This window comes from Talpa europaea, assembly GCF_964194135.1.
Source record: "Talpa europaea genome assembly, chromosome: 8".
NCBI lineage: Eukaryota > Metazoa > Chordata > Mammalia > Eulipotyphla > Talpidae > Talpa > Talpa europaea.
Window position 1 is genome coordinate 30,174,210 of NC_140075.1, and position 19,550 is coordinate 30,193,759.

Here is a 19,550-nt window from a genome sequence, read left to right on the forward strand (position 1 = left end):
TTCCCACTCTGCCTGGCTGGGCAGCTTTGAGAGAGCCCCCGTTTCCCTGTATTGGTTAACTGATAGACTCGACTGAAGAACTGTTGGCACCTCATTTATTCCCTGGCATCCTCTCAGCAAGTATTAATCATTCCCTAAGAGACTTGTTTATGAGTTTGATTTTGATAATTCTTGGTGCCTTCAGTAGGGGCAGACCCTTTGTATAGAGCTCATGGGGGGGGGGCAGGATGTCTTCTTGTCCTGCTGACTAAGTTGCTCTCAATAAAGTCAATTCAATTCCTTTCAATCCACTCCAATCTTTACTGAACCCCAGTGATAAACATCTATAGTAATTAATGAAACTGTTCACTAAGTCATTTTGGGGGTTTCTTTGAACAGGTAGCAATGGGATTCGCTGGTCTTGTTGGGAAGTTTAATTTTCCTAAGAGTGTCTAGTACATTTTCCAGATCTCCGAAGATTCTGGATGGCAGAAGTGATGATGGGGCAATTTGTTCATCTGCAGCTTTGAGAATGACTGATTCAGTCAGAATACCACTTGCACGAGGCCATCTGAGTCAGTGACTCTTGAATCTTATTATTATTCCTTTTCCCCCATTTCTCTCTTATCTCTAATTCTGATGCTTTTTCCCCACTCTTGGCTACCTTTGTAAGGATACACATAGCATATTCAGGTATTAGTGTGTTATTAGTTCCCACCTATGCCCTGGGGTCTAGATAGTGGTAGAATCCACCTCAACACCTTCTTCAGTATTTTCTTTATTATAATTAATTTCAAGGTTTTTTTATTATACATTTACTGTGATTTCCTTCCTGCTTAACTGAGCACCTATTATAGGCAGATACCCTGAACCTTGCTTTCAAAATAACTCCTAAAGCATTGAAGAAAATAGATATGTAATCAAGTAAACATAAAACAAATAAAGCTGTCGATGCTATTTTATATGTTGTGTATGCATACATGCGTGTGTGTGTGTGTGTGTGTGTGAATATAAAACAATGCTTTGTGGGGGTCTATTGTCAGACCCTAAAAATGTCCAAGTCCTTGATTAGTTCTTGTTATATTTATGACTGATAAGAACAGCTATTTATGTTAAAAGTTGCAAATTCAAATGTCTACATGACAATTAGAAAATATAAATGAAATAAGTTGTAGGATTTTGATCGAGAGCAAGAGTGAGAGAGAATGAGCGAAAGCATGTCCAGTATAAGGAGGTCAGTGGCTCCTCAAATTTTTCTGATTATTGCTAATCGAGAATGAGGACTCCCTATTGACATATCTTTTAATTGTTCGAGAGAACATGTAAACCCAGATTTCTCACATGACATTTCCCAACATTTAAATCCTGCTATTTGGAAAAGCAAATCAAACAAAAAAACCTACCCTAGGTCTGAATATAGCTCAGTCATCAATTCATCAGATTTGTACCAGGAATGCAGACTTTTTTGTGAACATTTTAACTCAACTGGAAATCACAGGGGCTAGTTTTATAGGCTTTCAGCCACTGTTGCAGTTCATCTTCTGTGGTGCTGATGGCCTTTGGTGCTTAGCTCTGGGGTCTAGATAGTGGTAGGATCCACCTCAACACCTTATTCAGTATTTTCTTTATTAATTTCACATGGGGTTTTTTTGTTACACATTTACTGTGATTCCTTCCAAAACCTTAACTGAGCACCTACTATAGGCAGATACCCTGAACCTTGCTTTCAAAATAACTCCTAATGCATTGAAAAGAATAGATACCTTAGCAAGTAAACATAATGCAAATCAAGCTCTTGGTGCTATTTTATACATTGTGTATGCATGCACGCGCGCGCGCACGCGTGTGTGTATGTGTGTGTGTGTGAAAGGAATGCCTAAAAAAATAAGACTCTTCTGGGGAACATGGCTAGTTGTTGCTGGTTTTATAAATCCAAATTGAGTATCATACATCTTTTAACTGTATTTGCAAAGTTCACCTTGTAAAGTCTTGAATGGGCAAGTGTAGGTGATGGAAGAAAAACTCACATTCACTTTCCTTTAGTGGGGTTTGGATGAGTTGTGACTCCACACAACACATTGCCAACATTTAAAAAATAGCATTGACTTAAAGATTCAAGGTAATGGTGATATATTTTTTTCAAAAGGTACTTTATGCTTACAGTTCATTTATTTGAGGGTCCAGTAACTATTTTCGATCAACTGAAGCTAGTAATAGAGAGGTGACAGAATAAAGGTAATAGTGATTCTGAACCTTCAGACATGAAGGATGTATCCTCCCTAGTTCATTCATGTTAGAAATCTTTGAGGCCAAGAACAGATTTGTTTTAATGGATTGGCATTTAGCCCCAATGTGGTAATGCACAAACTCTGTCATTCATCAGTGTTTGCCCCAAATCAAGGGCCCTGCTTCCGGGAAGCTGGAGTGTGGTCTCATCTCCAGAGAGGCCTGCCTACAACAGCCTAGATGGGGATACCTGTGATTGGTGGCATCCAAGCTATAAATTGCTTCACTCCTGGGACTAAATCGAATGTTCAGTCCAACTCTGGTTCCTGAGAGTCTGAGTTAAGGGACTCTGCTCTGTCCCCTTCCTAGGAGGAATGATCTCATAGGTTACCCTATGTATTATGTCAATTAAGTGCCTAGAGAGGTAGCTTGCCAGATCTCCGAGTATGTAGGTTTTCCTAGGAGAAAAAGAGCATCTGAAAAGATAAATATGTTTGAAACTGGGGAAAGAAATAAAAAAAAGAGAAGTTGCTCTAATCTTATGTGTGTCCTGTTACATGTCCACAAAGGAAGTTACCTGTATTGTGCTTGTTTTGACTTGTGGGTGTGGGTAAGAAAGGGCAGGGAGGGCAGAGGAGTGAAGTAGGGGATCCGAGATATATTTTTTAAAGGGAGTTTTTGATATTGGGTTTTTAATAACTTGCATAGAAAGTTAACAGATTGCATAGAAGGAAAGGGGAAAACCCTCTAATCTAGGTTGTGTCATTGTGATATTGAGCAAATTTGTATTTCTGCAATCTCAAGGGACTGTAAATGAAACTATTTTAAGTATAGGACAAAAGCTGCATCTCTCCACACCTTTTTGAGTTACCCCATAGCTTTCACACAAGCACTTCCCGCTTTACCCCATCAAACACACACTGTAACCCTGCAAGATTGGGCAATGACTTTTTCACACTTTTGAGCTTTGCTGGTCATTTTGCAATGGCAGTTGTAATAGACAGCATCTGCGTCAAGGCCTGTTGGTGCCTTCCTGTTTGAGTCAGTCTTTGGGTAGTAGTTCTTGAGCTGTCCTTTGGAACGAGTAGCATTCAGAGGATACAAATAGGTATCTAAAATTATTTTCACCTTATTTATTTTCAAAGACCATTTTTTACAAAAAAAAGTTGGGGAAAAGGGTCTATTTCCCCACCTTTCCTTACTTCATGCCAGAGCACTTCAGGCTTTCCAGTGGGATCTACAAATGGGCAGAGACCAACCAAGAAGGTTGAGCTGAAAGGGAAAAAAAGGATGTGTGAGAGTTATGAGCAGATGGAGGGAGGGTTTTATTTTTAATTAGGGGCTTATTTAGAATGGAAATCTGTATGTAATCTGAACTGCTGCGTGCACTCTGGTAGAACAATGAGAACCTCTGTTGGAACTTTATCTGAACTGCAACCCTGTTTTCCATACCTCTTGCAGACCTAGCCCAGGTAGCTACACATGAAATGCATTGATGTGCCTGTAAGAATGCTCAGAGGGCAGGGAAACTGTATATAGCTCCTGATGCTGGGGATGTGGAGGGAGAGTGAGAAAATGAATCACTGTTGCAAATTAAAATGGCTTTTTCCTTCTGTATTCAATACTTTTTTTCCAAGTCTGGAGTAAGTACCTACCTAGAATTCTCCCTTCGCTTCCTTCCGCCAGGACAGGTGAGCCTATTTCCAGGCACTGTTCTATGTCTTCGTCATTTGGTCATTTGGCTGCGTCTTACCAGGATTGGATAGTGGGAAACAATTCAAGAGCTGGACTTGGAAATGCTAATTTTCCCCTCCACAGCACCAAGCTACATTTGATTGCCATGTCATAAACCCTTTTTAAAAATATTTCCTTTTCATTCTTGAAAGTTCACATGGCTCTCTTGACCTACTTTATATACAATAAGGCTAGAGCCAAAAATGTACTTTGCCTCATCAGATAGAGGCTTTGCCTGCCTGGTCCTGACTCTTTTTCTGTATATCAGTATCTCTTGGCAGAGATACTTCCATTACAAATTGCTGTCCTGGGACTGGAGATAAAAGTGCCTTGACTCTTAGCAATAATGGATGAGTCAAGACTAACAGTGCAACTTAATGACTCAGGGGTGTAGGTGAGAGTGATAAACATATAGGTGTGGTTTGTTCAAATCCCATCCTTTTGTCTACCCTTCTCACCTTTGGAAATATGTTTTCTATCTGAATAATATGGGATGTGGGAAGAGAGCTTGATATATCATTTGACAGAAATCTGTCAGTATGCAGACAAACTTTGAAGACTTAAAAGGGTATAATTTGAGGGTGGATAAAAGTTATTAAGCAGTTTTCTTTTAAGGCTGTTAGGTAACATGTGTAACTGAATTTGACCTAATTCTTAAAGATCTAAGAACAAATTCCGTGTGAATTTGGGGAAGAAGAGGGTACCCCCCTTTTGGGGAAGGAAGTAAACAAGAAGGCAGCTTTGACGTTAGGCATGGCATCAGTGAGATGAAGAGGAAATGGGACAGGAGAGGCACTTTCAAAGAGAAAGCCAAGCCTCAGTGTATTTTGAAAAATTACTTTTGAAAGTAATTTTTAAAATATGGCATTTTGTAAGTGGACTGGGTCTAGTTAATTTGTGATAGGTAGAATTGTAGTTCAGAAACAAAGCACCAGAGGACAAAGCCATGACACTTAGGAAGGAGGGAAAGATTATGAACAACACATCATTTCATTAACAAATTTTTCTGCTTATGAAATTTAAAATGTCTATTACATTATTATTTTCTTTGTACAACTCCAAAGCAATTGTTGTCCCTTGTGGTATGTAAGAAAGGTGGGTCAGAAAAAGGTATTCCAGAAGTGAAATTCAGATTGTCTTGGCAGGTGAGTCAACCAAAGGAATTTATTCTCAAGTTTTCCAAGCCACTCTCCTGGAAGGGTACACCTGAGTGTAGTCAGATGTAAAGCACAGGAGAGAGGAGTAAGAAAACCAGGCTGACTTTTTAGGAGAAAGAACAGTCCTTTAGAGTCTTGTTTGGGCATCTGTAAGGCCAGCCCTACCTACCACTGAGGGACTTTCAGTGAGATGGAGATAGAAGTAAATAGTGGGTATTTTACATGGGAATACACCTGCGGTAGTAAAGAAGATAGATCATGTTGTACTTGGGCTTATAGCAGGGCATACACTCAAATATCAGACAGATTTTCATGGATCAATGCCCCATTCTGATACATTAACACAGTAATTACATGTTTTCAGTAGTGAAAGAGAGGCTAATATTTTTACGTATTAATCAGTCAACCCACAATGTTTACTACCTTAGTAATGTTGGAATACTGGTGGGAGAGTTCAGTTTTGAGTACCATGTTTTGCATTATATCTAAGTTTTTAGGGCTTTGTTAAGTGTTTCCTTCATAATCTTATGTCTGCTGTACTTTGCATTTTTTATAATATTTATTACTAACTGCTGTTTGTTCACTTTTAGAACTTGTGGTAACTCTTACAGAGAAAGGAAAGAAAATGAAACAAAAGAAGGGATCCTTATCTGCAAGTCAGACCAGGTCAGCTCCTGGGAATCTCATAACCAACACACTGAGTTGAACTTGAAACTGGAAGCTAGCGAGGGATTTCAGAATAATAATGATAGTCATTATCAATGGAGTATTATATGGTTGTTGCTAAGTATACTACCTATTGTGATGCTTAATTTTATGTGTCAACTTGACTGGGTATCCAGCTACTGGCAAAAGATTATTTCTGGGTATATCTGTGAGGGTGTTTCTGGAAAGAGATTAGCATATGAATCAGTAGCTTAAGAAAAGAATATCCACCTTCTCCAATGTGGGTTAACATGTCCAATCTGTTAAGGACCCAAATATTGATAAAACAAAAAGGTGGAGGAAGGACAGCGCAAATTCTCAGTCTCTCTTTTTGAGCCAGGACATTCATCTTCTCTTGTGCTTGGACATGGAAGCTCCTACTTGTCGATCTTCTGCCTTCAGACATCATTTGAGCCCCTGGCTCTCTGGTCTTTGGACTTTGACTGAATTATACCACTGACTTGCCTGGTTCTGCAGCTTACAGATGGCATGTCAGCCTTTATATCCATCCGCATAAGCCACTTCCCGTGAAAATCTCGTATGTATCTGTATAGTGTCTATTGGTCCCAGTTTTCTAGAGAATCCTGGCTAATATCTCTTTTAATCCTTAGAGCAGCATCGTTCATCTTACATATGAGAAAACTAAGCCCAGAGAGGTGTTTAGCAACTTGTACGAAGTTACACTGCTGGCAAATGTGGCAGAGCTGGAATAAAAATCCTGCTCTGACTTTAGAGCACAAACTGGACCCCAAAGTGTGAAATTACTTCTAATTTTACGAAGACTGATGTAGAAGACACCATTTACCCATAAAACACCTTCTTATAAATGCTCTGAATTGAAGATTTAGTTCATTGAGAGTATCTATCAAGTTCAGATACTTGTTATGGAGTGTTCATTTACTGACATAGCTCTGCTCTTCTTAAAGACTTTCTCTGAAGAGGGGTCCTTCCTTGTGCGTTGATATGATTGGCCGGTTTAGGGTAACTTTCTTTTCCTCCTGGCTGTCTGAAGATCCACCGCCATCATGAATGACACAGTGACTATCCGGACTAGGAAATTCATGACCAACCGACTGCTTCAGCGAAAACAAGTGGTCATTGACGTTCTTCTCCCCAGAAAGGTAACAGTACCTAAGACAGAAATTCGGGAAAAACTAGCGAAAATGTACAAGACCACCCCTGATGTCATCTTTGTATTTGGATTCAGAACCCATTTTGGAGGTGGCAAAACAACTGGCTTTGACATGATTTATGATTCCTTGGATTATGCAAAGAAAAATGAACCCAAACACAGACTTGCAAGACATGGCCTTTATGAGAAGAAAAAGACCTCAAGAAAACAGCGAAAGGAACGCAAGAACAGAATGAAGAAAGTCAGGGGACTGCAAAGGCCAATGTTGGCGCTGGCAAAAAGAAGGAGTAAAGATTCTGCAGTGACTTTATCTGTATCTGTGGTGATTGTGCAGATTTTTCATGAGAGGTTTAATAAAACCTTTTATGTGTCTGGCTGTTTGGAAAAAAAAAAAAAAAAGACTTTCTCTGAAGAAAGTCTAAAGGCAAATGGGGACCAAATGAAATGATAATACAGAATGAGTCTAAGTCAACTGCCCCTCCTTTCTCCTGAGACTGTGCCTTGCTCCTACAAATGCTAATTAAAAAATATGTATATATATACACATATACCTATATACATATAATTAAAAATATATACATACATATAATTAAATATATATACACACATATATACTGTCCAGCCCTATGATAAATATATGGTAAATACCATGAGTTAAGGCATATTAATAATGCAAAATATGCTTGGAAAAATTAGATAAATATGGATCATATTTGTGCCCAAATAAATAATATAATTTACTTACCTGTTTCTCCCAGACAATTCTTGTGTTAAAATGCTTCCACAAAGGAGTGTGCTTGATTTTTGGGAATCTAATAAAAGAATACTTTACAAAATATGTGATTTGAATATTTGTTTTGTCACCACTGGGCCCATATCACAGGGAACTAGCCGAGTCATTCTCCCAGGGTCATGCTTCTTCAGGAAATAGGATCCCTCAAAGGACACCCCTTTAATAAATTTAAGGACATCACCAAATGACTCCATTTTCATGGGGGGAGAATTGGGTGTAGGCTGGCAGCTTGGGGTGAAGAATTCACCAAAGAGAAAGGAACAGAAAGGTGGATTTATTGAAATACACTACTAAGAGAAGCAGCAGAGATGGGAGACATCTGCTGTGTAGAGTGAGAGCCCCAAGGCTCTATTTGTACTCCAGATATTATTGATTGGTTAGGGTAACTATTATTGGGTGTGTCCTGACTGATGATCTGGTTGGCACAGAGGATCATCAACTCTTTGGATCTTTAGCTTAGTGGTTGGCCTCCCATGGCCCTTCCGTCCACTCTCTCATCCATTCAAGCTTCCCAAACTTGCCTGCTGGGCAAGGAGTGGGGCTCAGTTTTTAAATTTTGTAATGATAACACGACATCCATTAAATCAGATACATTGGCAAGGAGCAACTGAGGAATTAGAATCTTCCAATAAAGAAAAGAAAAGCAAAATTTATAGGTTGTATTTGTATCTACTGCACAAAATAAAGTAACATTTAATTGTTTTGATTTTAAAACTCAAACTCTGATTCTTGATTTTTAAAATATCACATTGACAAACTATATTTTGATCTACAGGGTGACTCCTGAAATGTTTCTGGATTTTCTTTTAAGATATTATCTTCCCATGTAAACATAAATCCCCTGAAAATCTTTGAGGTTTTCAGAAATAGAACTTGCTCTTGGTTTGGGATTAGTGTCAGTCCAGATGGGTATTATGACTGTATTTGGCTTTTGTTTTTGTTATGGACCCTCTGGGATAAGGTATCATTTAGATGGTCAGTCCTGTGTGTCAATGAAAATGGAATCTGAATTCAGACGCTATGGAGAGACTTTTGGCAAGCAGGCAACTGGACTTGTGAGGATAGAGTTGTATTAAATTCAAGGAGAATGTAATAACAATTATGAGGGCTAGCAAGGTTGGAAAGAAAGCAGGCTGTTTTTAATATTGTGGTCATGATGATATTAAGGAGGCAGCTCCCTGGGAAAGGAATGCTCAGTTGTTGAAGAAATCTATGTAGACATGACACACTACACAAAACTTCAGTTCTGTGCTTCTGTTTTCTCTTGATCAAGGAAATGAAGTCTAGAACCTTCTTTGTTTAATAATGAGCTTCTTTGGAGTAAAGTTTGAATGCTATTTATGACTAATGCTGCAAATGGCCACTATTTCAGGGTTTAAATTGAAAGCAAGAGCTTATTATTGCCTTTTATGGGGAATTATTACTGCTCTCAGTGTTTATTTCTTAAGAAAAGCTTTCTGTTATTATAACCCCCATTGACAAGTCAATGGCCCAGGGATGCATGACTCTTAAAGTCCACCTCACTCTTCACCCTCAGATTCCCATGAGACTTTGATCAGAAACTTCTGCAAAGAGAGTGAGACCACAGTGGCAGGAATGGCCCCTCTGTAATGTTTCTGGAAAGATACACTTGGTTTAAAAAAGCTAGCCTGTGGAATAGTGACTTTACATCTCAATAATTATAATAAAAATAGAACAATCTAATTTATTGAACTCTTCCTAAGCTCCCCAAACTTTATCTACACTGTTTCTTAATTTTCAGCAGTTGTCAGATAGTTGGTATTATTGCCATTTCGTATAAAAGGAAGCAAAAACTTATAAAAGTTAGGTAACTTACCTAAGATCACAAAAGTCTGCCTCTAAAAGCTTTTCCTAGTCCAAAATACTCACTGCAACAACAACACCCGATGGTTGTTGCAAATGGTTGGTCACCCATGTGCGCTGGATCTCTCTCTACTCTGTTTTTTGAGTGTAAGTCATATACACATTATTGGTAACTATAGAGCATGCCACATGTTCCTACCGTACTGGACATGGGTCTGGTCTCTATGCTGAATGACACCTCCAAAATTTGCTTGAGAGGCACTATTTATATATAACTGCAGTGAAATGCAAAATTCCCTGCTCGGAGAAAAGAGAGGGGGCTTGTTGAATTGAAACAGAAAACAATGCACGGTACTCAGTCTCCTTGTAGCTGTAAAGCAATTGATAAGTTACACTGGGAGATAGCAATTCCTCTCCTAACAATTCCTCTCCTACCCTAAGGACACAAAAATATTAATTCAAAAGGATATTTCACCCCTGTGTTTATCACAGCATTATTTATAATAGGCAAAACAAGGAAACAACCCAAATACCAAAAATAGATGACTGGATCAAGAAGATGTCGTGTATATACACAATGGAATACTATGCAGCGGTCAAAAAAGATAAAATAATGCCATTCGCAGCAACATGGATAGAACTAGAAGAGATCATGCTCAGTGAAATAAGTCAGGAGGAAAAGAAAAATATTGGGTGATTTCACTTATAGGAGGAATATAGGGGAACCAGAGGAGGGACCAAGAGGAAAAAATAATAATAACAATAAAAAAATACAACAAAACCAAACAACAATAAAAAGACAACTGCAAATCAGAGACATTCTGCAGGGGAGAGGGAGAGAAGAGACCAGGGCGAGGGCAGGAAGAACACAAGGGACTCTGGTGATGGTGCACGGGTGAACTGGTGGTGGAAATTATATGGGACTATGCCTGAGAAAAGGAAGCAAACATTGTAAAAAAAATTAAAAAATAAAAATTGCACTCGGTGAAAAAGAAGGGCACATCAACAGAGACATCAAAAGCATTTTCTTTTCCCTCTAGCACAGTCAATTCCCAGGAATATGCAGACTGTGCACTATGATAAAAATTAGGCTCCTCAAAAGAGCAAAGATCCATTCCCTTTTGCAAATACAGGCAGTGTGAAGTACCTGCTCTGTGTGTTCTTATTTGAGTTAAAAAAAGATACAAACAAAAAGTGTTCAGGGGTATTATTTTCCTGTTCTCCATTTAGGTGGGGTTATATCCCTCTCCACAGACCATGTCAGGCTTCAGTAACATTTTTGTAATTGAAGTAATTCACCTTTCCAAATTTCTTACATGGCAGCATCTTTGACCTTCCAGTTGCATCTTTGCCTATAACCCAAAACTTCTTATATCAGTTCTTCTGTCAAATGTTTAGTTGGCATTTACCAAATGTTTTCTTCCCAGGGCAAAGTTGCTGCTATTCTGGTATTTTAACCAGAAGACTCGAGAAGAGGACAGATGGGAACAATCCTAGTGAGAGAGACACAAAAGCCAGCTGGGTTTGTGCTTTTCACATGAAGTGCTTGGGGTCAGTGCTGTGCAGTGATCAGGAGATAGCCTCAAGTTTGGGGTGCAAAGGCCTCTGTGATCTTGTGAGAAATTCCAAGAGCTCTGTTTGAGTTGACTGAGTCACTGGGAGCCCTGTTTCCGGCGCAAGGGATCCTGACTTGGCAGGAAGTCTGTCATCCTATTGAGAGATTCCTAAACATCCATCTATGGTTGACGCCCCAGTGGACTCTTTCTTAAATGCTGTCATGAGCCAAAAATAAGCTGAGGAACCACGTAACAAAATATGTGAAAAATGTCCTAAAGAAAGTATTTGGCTCAGAAGTTCAAATGGAGCCAAATCTCTGTCATTGCATTGGACCCCAGATGAATGTCTTGTTTCAGGATTTAGGATTCTCTGGCCTGATTATTAGAGGTTGTCTCAGCATTTAGGGGTTCTGTATTTACATTTTGTACTCTATCAAAGGAAAAAATAATAGTCTGATTTTAAATCTCACAGGTATTATTTCATAGTGATGTTACGTTCTGTATATTCAAGAGTATTATCCTTGGGTTACTGTTTTAATCTCAGCTAACATTGTCCCTACTCAGAGTGACTGAGGACCAGCTTCTCCCACTCTGGTCCAGCTGACCAACATTGCTTCACTCTAAGCAATGACAACCTGTGAGGTATGACTTGGAGGCACTTAGATTTACTTTGGTTTTCCATTGTTTTGACTTTAATTTTACTGACAACAGTTAATGACTGGTTTTGTTGACCCAGTATGTAAAGTTATATAATTGTGGATTCATTGGTATTTCTTTCCTGGATGGTTATAGAAGGAAATAAAAGTAAAAGGGGACATTAGAGCCACTGAGTTTCAGAAAAATGGCATACACTCTCTGCTGGCATTGAGGATATAAAAATAAATAAACTGGCCCCACTTTCATAGAGATCACAGCCAACTTGAGAGTATGCAGTTGTTGAGACATGTAAGTAAGCAACTAGCTCTAGACTTAAAGTAGAAGTATAGTTAGTTACGAACTAAGATGGGGGTTGATTATGTTGGATGAAGGGAGATTTTGGAAGACTAAGAGATGACCAAGAACTTGTGTTTTAAAAAATAAATAAGACCTTGACATAATGGAATATGATTAAGGGATATTTCTGGCAGCGAGAACATGAACGAAGGCCTATAGTACATAGATGGAATTATCAGAGAAACATGAACATTCAAACATCTCTAGGTGTATGAGGGAACAGATGGATATGAGACTGAAAAAGTCAGTGAAAGCAAAAGGATGACAGGCTTTCTATGCTGGTACTCAAGATTTTGAACTTAATCTTTTAGGGGATGTGTGGTCATGGTGGACTTCAAAGTAGGGAAATTATGTAATCAGTAAGTTAGTGTCATGTTTGGAAGCTAAATCTTACTACTATTACAAAATATTTGTGATTATGGTTGTCTGGGTCTGGTATCATTAAGACTTTATGCTTTGGTCTTTTTTCTTCACTAGCCTAGGTGCACGTGAGGGGTAATCAACTTTTGATTATCCACACGCATGCAAGCTCTCCATCATTCTTTTTAATTTTAACCTTCATTGATAGATTCGTATCAATACTCATTTTTTCCCAGATTGTGAGCACATGGAATACAATATTTCTGAGCCCCCAACCATCTTCCCCACATTAAATACAGCATCCTTCTAAGGACATGGAAAAGCCTGTGAAGGAAGCAGTCAGCTTGAGAGTCTTAGAGAACACCACGCATTGGTAAGTTTTGTGTATTGAGGCATTTTAGTTTCAGAGAGTGGTTTGCAGCCACTGTTTCTGGGATCTTAAGTTCCAGAAGATTGTCTACCAGTTTCTTGCATTTGGTTATGCGTGAACATCAAGTGCTCACTGTTTTTTCTCTTTTACCAGTTCATTCCTGTTCACGTTCACCTCTCACAAGCAGACACTTCTTGCAGACAATCTCCACTTAGGCAGCAATTCAGTCAGTGAGCAACTTTTTTTCAAATTGCATTTTTAATTCCTTTTGTGTTATTTGTACTCATTGTCTATCTTCGAGATGGTGCTTAATTATTTCTTTATGTCAGAGTGCATGTTTGTTGTATTGTAGAAAGAAAATGCAGTAATATCTAAAACTATATAGGATTGTTAGATTTGGCATGTAAAAATAACTACCAAGAAGTGCAGTAAGTATTAATAACTAGACAATTGGTGAGTTATTAGGTACGTGTTGCACTGTGTTTTAGTGATATTTGGAAAAAATTGGTTGGGATTTTTTCAAGGGGGAATACAGTGTATTGTTTATTCCCATTTAGTATAATGAAACATAGGTTCCTACTGTACAGAGTTCACTATATATAAAACTATACGAATCTGTTGCTAGTTTTGACTTTCATAGTGATGTATTCAACTTAGTTATGTATGCAGAATGGAAATCTATAAAATTTCTTCCTTATACGTGTCCAGTGAAGTATATTTTAAGCTCTGTAGTTGGGTGTAGGATAGGTCTCCCAGAATGTTCAGATGGGCTTTTTTCAAGATGTGCTGAGCAGGTCTTTTCTAATATATGTCAACTTGGTATATGGAATAAAGTCAATAAAAACTCTGTGGGCCTTGAAGAACACCTTAAAAAACATAAATTACCCAAATTTAAGCTTATCTCCAGAGAAACTTAGGGAAGGGCAGGCAAACATTTAGAATCACCCCCTCTTCATCACATGAGGCTTCCTTCTCTTTCCTTGATAATGTAGGCCCATTTTCCATTCCTTAGGACAGTATATGAACCCCTAGTTTTTTTTGCTTTTTTTAAATAGGATTTATTTATACAAGAACTGGGGTACAGACCAGAAGTGCGGGAGGGTGAGAGGATTCACCAGAGACAGAGCAGGGAACAGAACAGTCAGACAGATCAAAAACACTGCTGAGGGGAGCAGCGGGTGAGGCAGGAGAGGTCTGCCATGCCATGTAGGTATCTCCCTAGCCGACCGGGAATTGAACCCATGCTGCAGAGGCTGTGGACAGCTTCTTAATGCAGCGCTCAACCTGCTGTGCCACCAGGGTGGCCCTGAACCCCTAGTTTATTCCACTTACTTTAGAATTTACAGCCATGTAAATTCTCCCTCTGTATGTAATTTAATTTGTTCTTTTTTTTCCTGCTAATCTGTTTGATGTTAAATTTGTTGGTTTCTCCAGTTGGAGAAGAATCCAGAGGGGTGGGAGAATTTTCTGTTGTGGCTCACACCTGAAAAGGTGAAGAGACAGAAGCTGAGAAAAGACAGTAATTTCTGGTAATCATTCTTAAAATAATTAAGAACAGATTTAGCATAACATTTCGAGGATATTAGTGAAGAATATAAACAGGGGGCCCTTTCAACAACCCAAATATTCAACTTAATTTTAACATTAACTTTCTGTAGTGCCACAGTGGCATAGAAAAGATGTTCTTGCATCCTTTTTGAGAATGTGATGTCATTTATACTATTAATAGCTGATGCTTATTTTGTTTTAATCTTTTCTATTTACGTTTCCCAGTCTCAATTTGTAGAAAACACTTATGGGAAGATATGATAGCAATAAATATATTCAATGCTTCTCACATGACTAATAAGTTAATATCCTATTTTAAGTAGTTGAAATGCCAAGGATTTTAGCCAAGGGTTTTTCTTCCCTTCTCAGTCTTGTTTGGCTAAAACAGACTTGACTTTAAGAGATAGTTCCTTTGACATGCATGTTAAATCAAGAATATAAGCTTCTTATCTCTACAATGAATGAGAACTTTTTGTTCAGTGTATGAAATCAGGTTTTGTTTGATTGCATTTAATTATTTTTGAGTATTTTGTATTCTACATCAGCCTCCATTTTCTGCAAGCAGTGGGCTCATGAACAATCTTCTACATTGCTCACTGCAGGTACAGGGTAAGGAACTTTGATTTTACTTTAAGCAAATACCATGAAGGCTCTCTGTGGCAATATTTGTGAATGGGAAGACTGGTTATAAAAAATAAAGTTTTATTTAAAAGTTTTAAAATAAAGTTTTCAGAGGTTAAATAAATGCTTAGAGAGGAGTGAATGAATGACTGAGTTGATTTCCCTTTAGAAAGACAGCCCATGGAGGCATCCTTTGCCGTAGGAAATGGGTACCTCTGGGATACTTCTGATTACTAACCTGCTGTTCTCTTTATTGCGCTATTTGATTAATAAATCTTTGTCTCATTTGCAACCAAAAAATCATACTGAGAGTCATGGGGAGATATTAGTCATTATTTTATATTTTGCTTGTATTATATTTCCCTTTTCTTCCCAAAGAAATTTGCGTTTGTCACTCCTTTTTTGAGTTAGTTTGGTGAAGTGTAGACAGCACTGGACTGAGAGTCAAATGATCTACTGTGGCCAGTTAGCCTGTGCAGTCCTGGGGAAACCTGGGAAGCTAGTAAGATAATACAAATGACAGTCCTTGTAGTTTTCACAAGGCTAAGAAGGTTTCTCAGTTCTCTTGAACTCTATGCCTTGATGTCTTCCTTGATAAAAGGAAGGAATTAGGAAGCAAACTGAATGAGATCGCTTTCTCATGCTCACTTTTTTTTTTCCAACTTTAGGTCATAGAATCAGATGTGTGATATTGTGATTTATAACAAGAAGTTTACATTTAGTCTTCCTCCTGTTTCCTGGCTCAGCGTTCCTAAAACCCTTGGAATTTCCCCAGTTAATAAAGGTTTCTTTTGTTATGTTAATGAGGCGACTTCCTGAAGAAGCATGCCCTTAGCCAGCAGAAATAACTGTGATTAGAGGGTTGGAACTTTCAGCCTTTCCCCCTTCCTCGCCCCCTGCTCCCCACTCCACACACCCCTGCAGGGAGGAGAGAGGGAACAGAGATTGAGCTCAATCACCTGAATTTACTCCTTCCTGTCTACATAAGAAAGGCTCCATAAAAACCTGAAAGGAGAGCTTCTGGATTGGTGAACACATGCCGGTTTGTACACTCAGAGAAGGCAGGGAACTCTGAGACATTCCCCAGGCCTTGTCCTGTGGCTCTCTTTCATTTGGATATTCCTGAGTCAGATCCATTTATCATAAACCCATAATGTAGTTATGAAAACTGATTCTCTGAGCTGCTCTAGCAAATTAACTCATCCCAAGAAGCCAGTCATTAGGACTTCTGACCTATAGCTGGTGGGTCAGAAGCATGAGTGATAACTCATGCTTGAGATAAGCATCTGAAGTGGGGTCGGGGTGGGGGAGGAGTATTGTGAACTGAGCTCTTAACCTGTGGGATCTGACACTATCTCAAGGTGAGCAGTCAGAGTTGAGTTAAATTGCAGGAGATCCAACTTAGTCATTGAGAATTGCTAGGTGGTGTGGGGAAAAAAACCCCAAACCCTCACATTTAAATTGGGTGTAGAATCCTAAGATCATTAAAAAAAATCCTTTTCACCGAAGAACCAGTTCAGAGAGCTAAAATAAGTGGTTTTACCAACTAAGGATGAGAGCTGGGCGATCCAACACTTCCCCCACCCAACTGGATTCTTCTCATATATGTGAGAAACTGATGGGGGCAGTTGTATTCCGGGAGAAACTTTGGCCACCATATATGGATAACTTTTCACTAAATGCAAATGATTTTAAATCAAAAACATTAAGTTCAGTCCCCAGTTGCTTCCCAAAAGAGAACAGGTTTTTTTTTTCTTTTTTTTAATTTTTATATTCCCCATACAATTGCACCTTATTTTGACCCCATTCCCACCTTTCCCCACCACCCCCTTAGCGTGTCCCAGAGAGAAAAGTTTTTGAAACTACTTCTTTGTGTAAAATAAAAATGTGGGGGCGTGAGCTGTTTGCATCTGTGAAGAACTCCTTGGATTATTCTTCCAGGACATGTCAGTCAACCAGTAAATGGGTTTGTGCAGAAGTTTAAACTTGGTATCCTAAATCAACCCAATTCCTTTTTCAAAAAGTAATTCTTATCATTTTGAGCCATGAAACATTTTGAAAATTTCACAATGGCTAACATAATCATTTTTCAAAAATGCATTTTGATCCATCACAGAGAATTTTTACAAAATTTAATACGCCTAACAATAAGGATTCCACTTTCAGGAATTCTGGTTCTTTTAGATATCAAGGAGTTGGTCCTAGGATTCTGAATTTTTATAAGCACCCAAAAGCATTCTGATTCGAGCAAGTTGGACTGAGAAATAAGGGCCCCTAACTCCTAGTTAAGAGAACTGCCTCATAACTCCACTGCTTCCAAATTAATATCATTTTTCTCAATTTCAAGCAAACAAAAGAAAACTCACGTCTCACCATCAAATTAATTATCCAATTGAAACAAAAACCAAACAAAAGCAAAGAATAATTGTTTTGATTGAGCCACTTTGGCTGGCTTCCTAACCTGGCATCACCAGTTGAGCACTCAATTTCCAAATCAGTGGCTTCATACATGTTATAGGCACTCATCAGCTGCCTTGGATCTTATAAGAACTGTCACTGAAGAATGGGCTAGTCTCACTGAGACCATTCTTGGTTTCCTCTGAAACAGCGTAGTCAAGAGTGGCTGCAAATGGAAGCTGAGATCAGAGCCAGAGAAATGGTGTTGAGCAGCACATTTGTGAGCAGGCGATGCTGTCAACAGAGGGAGGGTATATCAAGGTCTCAGTAGGTCTGGCACTCAGTAATGAAGTTTGAGTTGGATGGAAGCAAGCAGTTCAGGGGGACTGTGAACAACGTCAAGTGTTGGTCTTATCAGATCTTGGCCATTTTAAACACATGAGACGTGACTGGATTCGAGATACTCTATTTGCGCCTTCATTGATGTATACTTGCTATACTGACGTCCAAGAAATAAGACTTTCATGGATGGTAAAGTTTGTTCCTCCACCCTATTTCTGATGCCTGCTTTTTGACAGTGAGTTTACACAGAAATCATGAGTAACTCTTTTTATATAGTTTTATTAACCATCTTCTTTATTAGGGTATTGCCTCATTGGGTATAAATAGCAAATAGTTTAGGTTTTGTGAACAACATCCTCTCTGTTGGATAGTCATCTTTTTTTTTGTTTTTCCTTTTTATACTCCTACAATAGTGTGAAAGCTATTCTTAGCTCTCTGGCAATGCAAAGACAAAGCATGGACTGAACTGGGTCCCTAGGCTCCAGTTTGCTGACCCTCACTAGATCATCCCAACAATAATAGTAAGATTGGTTTTCTTTTACATGACATTTTGATAATTTATGATAGCAGACATAATTCAGTGAGGAAAAAAATACCATGATTACTTGTTTCCTATTGAGACTATACTCCTCCCCCTATATTACTGATAGGAAATCCTAAAGCCATGTTTATAAAAAGTAATGTTTTCTAGACTTGAGTCTTCCTGTAGCAATCTACTATTAAAATCTATAGGGGAAGAGTTGAGTTTTTACTTGGTTACATTGGACTTAAAAATTCAGATGTAATGTTGGCCTGCCCCTTTTGGGCTCTGCTTTTTGAATGTTAGCTTGTGTAATTTTTTGCTTATATTTAAAAAATGTATTTGGATGGTTATATTTTACAGACGCTCTATCATGAGATTTAAGTCCAAATATATCTTTGAACATAATATTCTTGTAGTTCTCAGTAGTACTGCCTTAACTGTTGCTACATAATGAGACTAGCACAGGGGTAAATTGGATAAATGCCATTGATCTCACAAACAGTTTTAAGGTACTTTAATAGAGATAAATAAGGTTGGGTATTGAATTTCTACATAATACATGATCTATATAGATAGTAACAAACTAGAAAGCGCCTGTAACATAGATGTTAGTTCTATCGCCTGCCTGGAACAGAAGAGGCTCAATTTCAGCAAAAGAGCATTCTGGTCATATTTAATTAATGTTGTTCATTTGAATTTTGATGATGACATATTTAATTTTTAAATTTGTATATAATTTATCATTTTATGAATGTGTGTGTATATGATTTAAATCAATACCAGAGGTATTAGGTGACTGTCATGGAGGTCAGAGGTCAGTGTGGGCAGAAGGGGTGGGCCTTGCAGTTAGGATGGTAGGAGCAGGTCTGTGCTGGCCCACATGGAGCCACTTTGCATAGTAGTGAAAGATACGTCTGTGTCTGGCAGGCGCAGCCTTATGCCAGGGTGCAAGACCTGGCCATCAGTGATTGGTGGAATTTTAGTCCCACTTAATCTCTCATCTGTTTACTCTTGTTGGGACAGGGTATTCTCCCCATCTCCCCCCAAATTAGAGAGGATGATTTGAAAAATAATTTGGAAATATAGTCTCGTGACCTGGCAGCCAGTGTAATCTGGATATCAAGGATTGCTCTGAACTTCTGGCTTTGGCAATTATTGTTTTCAATAATATCTCATTGATTGAATCCTTTAGAACAGTTGTGGTAATTGGTGTTTTCTTTTGAAAATCCTTGGCGTGATCAAGAAAAACAAAACCCAAGAAAAGAGTGTTTAAAGAGGGAAGCAGTGTCA

General features: G+C 38.5%; 1 protein-coding gene across 1 annotated transcript; it reads left to right on the top strand.

The window, feature by feature from the left end:
• Positions 1-6,826: 6,826 nt before the first annotated feature.
• On the top strand, positions 6,827-7,339 carry LOC311175740 (small ribosomal subunit protein eS24-like; the record flags this gene model as incomplete). Its single annotated transcript, XM_084240819.1, is given in 2 exon segments — positions 6,827-7,175; positions 7,178-7,339. Coding segments are annotated over 2 exon segments (396 nt in total). The 3' UTR covers positions 7,225-7,339.
• Between the last annotated feature and the right edge of the window lie 12,211 nt (positions 7,340-19,550).